At 66.6% G+C, this 2,500-nt stretch overlaps 1 protein-coding gene across 1 annotated transcript in view; it reads left to right on the top strand.

The window, feature by feature from the left end:
• The window catches only part of LOC134083409 (G patch domain-containing protein 8), a 70,864-nt gene that overhangs the window by 67,138 nt on the left and 1,226 nt on the right, over positions 1 to 2,500 (top strand). Inside the window, exons 4-6 of the mRNA XM_062539736.1 lie at positions 1 to 158; positions 285 to 1,715; positions 1,938 to 2,500. The exon at positions 1 to 158 is cut by the window's left edge and continues 661 nt beyond it; the exon at positions 1,938 to 2,500 is cut by the window's right edge and continues 845 nt beyond it. Coding sequence (XP_062395720.1) covers positions 1 to 158; positions 285 to 1,715; positions 1,938 to 2,500 — 2,152 coding nt within the window. The remainder of the gene's footprint in view (positions 159 to 284; positions 1,716 to 1,937) is intronic.

Below are 2,500 nucleotides of genomic sequence, written 5' to 3' on the forward strand. Positions count from 1 at the left end.
GACTCCGAGAAGCCCCGCTCAGCGTCTCAGATGTCCTCGACCCTCGGTCCGCTCTCCGGTCAACGGCACGGCGAAGCAGCAGCATCACTGCGCGCACACACTCACCCCCACGACAAGCACACGCCACCTTCCCCCGAGCCGCGGGGAGTGACCGACGAGTCAGGGCACCGATGGGGGGCATCAGCCTGGCACAGCTCAGAGGAAGAGGAGGAGGAGGAGGAGGAGGAGGAGGAGGAGGAAGATCAGGATGAGCGAGCGGCGCAAGCGGACGGCTCGTTTGTCAGCGTCCAGCTGAAGGACGGCGGTGTGTCGCTCCGATGGCCGGCGGAGCTGCTGCACTACACACACACCGAGCCCTGTCTGCCCTACAGCTGCAACCCCCGCCACGCCCGGGCACACACACACACACACGCGCACGGGCACACACACCTCCTCCTGGCCTCGCCGGACGCACAAACTCACCACGCCACCTCCGTCGCCAGCGGCGATGACGCCGCCCCCTACCTGACCCCGCCTCGAGACGCGACGGCAGACGCGACAGCTGAGGCGACAGCTGAGCCGACAGCCGATCCGAGCGAAGAGACGTCCTCGCCTGAGGCTCGCGCGCGCTCCAGAACACCTGAGACAGTCGAGGACCAGGTGGTGCCACACATGCGCACGCGGCGAAAACAACGCGCGGACGTCTCTGCCGCGCACACACTCGAACACGCACGCATAAAAAGGACCCCAGGCGCGTGTCACACACACGCGTCGGTCGCGCATGACCAGAACATATCGCCGTGCGTTTGTCCCAAACGTAGAAGCACAGAGGAGGAGGAGCAGGAGAGGGAAACGGGATGTCGCGAGACCTCAGAAACGGAACCGACGGTCACTGCGGTCCAGCCAGAGCAAGCGACGCTCCCGACGAGGTGCAAGCGACGCAAGTGCAAGCGGAAGATGGACGCGGTCGAAGTCTCGGACGCAGTCGAAGTCTCGGACACGAGCACGAAACGGTCGGGCGGTGGAGAGGACGGTCCGTGCGTCGCGTGGGACCGTAGAGACCCAGAGGTCAGTCTTACCCTGGGGGGCGCTCCGGACGAAGGACGGGAGAGACGGAAGCACGCGAGGGGGAAGAGGAGGAGGAAGAGGAAGAGAGCTTCGGAGGAGAGAAGCTTGGCGGAGAGAAGCGCCGGCCCGGTCGCCGTGGCGACGGCCGAGCGCATCCTGAGGAGCGTGGTGGTCAAGTCGTTCTCGGCGCCGCCCAGCAAACGGAGGAGAAAACGCCGCGCGGCCAGACGGACGGCGGAAGCGTTCGATCGGGAACGCTGGACGCCCTTCTCCCCCGAACCGCCCTCGCGATGCTCGCCGACGACCGTCGACGACTACGGCTGGAGCTGCGACTTCGACGTCTACGGACGAGATGACCGCTACGAGGAGTCGCCCCGAGACAGACGAGACAGTTACGCGTCCAGGGGCATGGTGCTCTCCGACGAGGACGCTGAAACGCCGGTGCGCTTCCACGAATGGGACCCCCCCTCGCTCCCGAGGGTCCTCTTTCGGCCCTCCTGGAGTCGAGGGAGCGGTCAGCCGCCCTCGTACATTTGCGTGCCCAGCTACAGCCCGGTCCTCGGACACTGCAGGGACAGCGAAGGACCTTATGGATCGGCGAGCGCGGACAGCACTGGCCTCAGGACGTTCAGAGACATCGTGAGTGACAGGGCGGATTACACCCACTGGTCAGACATCCATCCCAAGGACAGCTGTAGCCACGGGAGACGGACATATCAGTCACTACATGACAGGGGGATGGCCAGATGCATTTTGGGTCGGTGTTACCGGCGAAGAGAGATCGCGGAGTTGGAGGATGAGGACGAGAGGGAGGAGGAGGAGGAGGAGGAGGAGGAGAATAGGAGGAGGGAGAGCAGGAGGCTCAGCCCGGGGAGCTGGCTCGGACACAGGGCGAGCCGAGAGAGGGACCACAGGAGTCCCTGGAGCCCGTGGGGAGGCAGGGGAGGCCCGTGGGCCTACTGCCCCAGAGAGGTGAGCCTGGAGCGGGGGCAAGAGGCCCGACACAGCCCCGGCTCCACCTGGAGCGCCAGCTCCTCCACCATCACCAGCAACTCGGAGCTCAGCTCGGACTGGGGGGGCGCCGGCCGTCTGAGATTCAACAGGAGCGCGCAGGCCACTCCGAACAAGCGGTCAGCGGCACGGCGAGCGTGTCCAGTGGCGCACCGAGACAAGCGTGTCGCGAACGCACTATCGCCCACGCCGGCGAGAGGGGACGGCACAGCGGGGGGCCGTCTGCTGGACAAACGCGCCCACTCGGTCAGGAGGGACTCGACGAGAACGAAACGACATGGTGTCGGGTGCATTGTCGGCCACGGCGTCGGCGTCAGAAGAAGAAGAGAAGCGTCCGGCGCAGGGGAGCGGCGGCGAGCCAGAGAGCGTCTGCCCACGCAGGCGGCGCCCGCTGAGCCGGCATCGGCGGCGGGGGGGATGCCCGCGGAGACCGGAATCCCGG

This window comes from Sardina pilchardus, chromosome 6 (assembly GCF_963854185.1).
Source record: "Sardina pilchardus chromosome 6, fSarPil1.1, whole genome shotgun sequence".
Classification (NCBI taxonomy): domain Eukaryota; kingdom Metazoa; phylum Chordata; class Actinopteri; order Clupeiformes; family Clupeidae; genus Sardina; species Sardina pilchardus.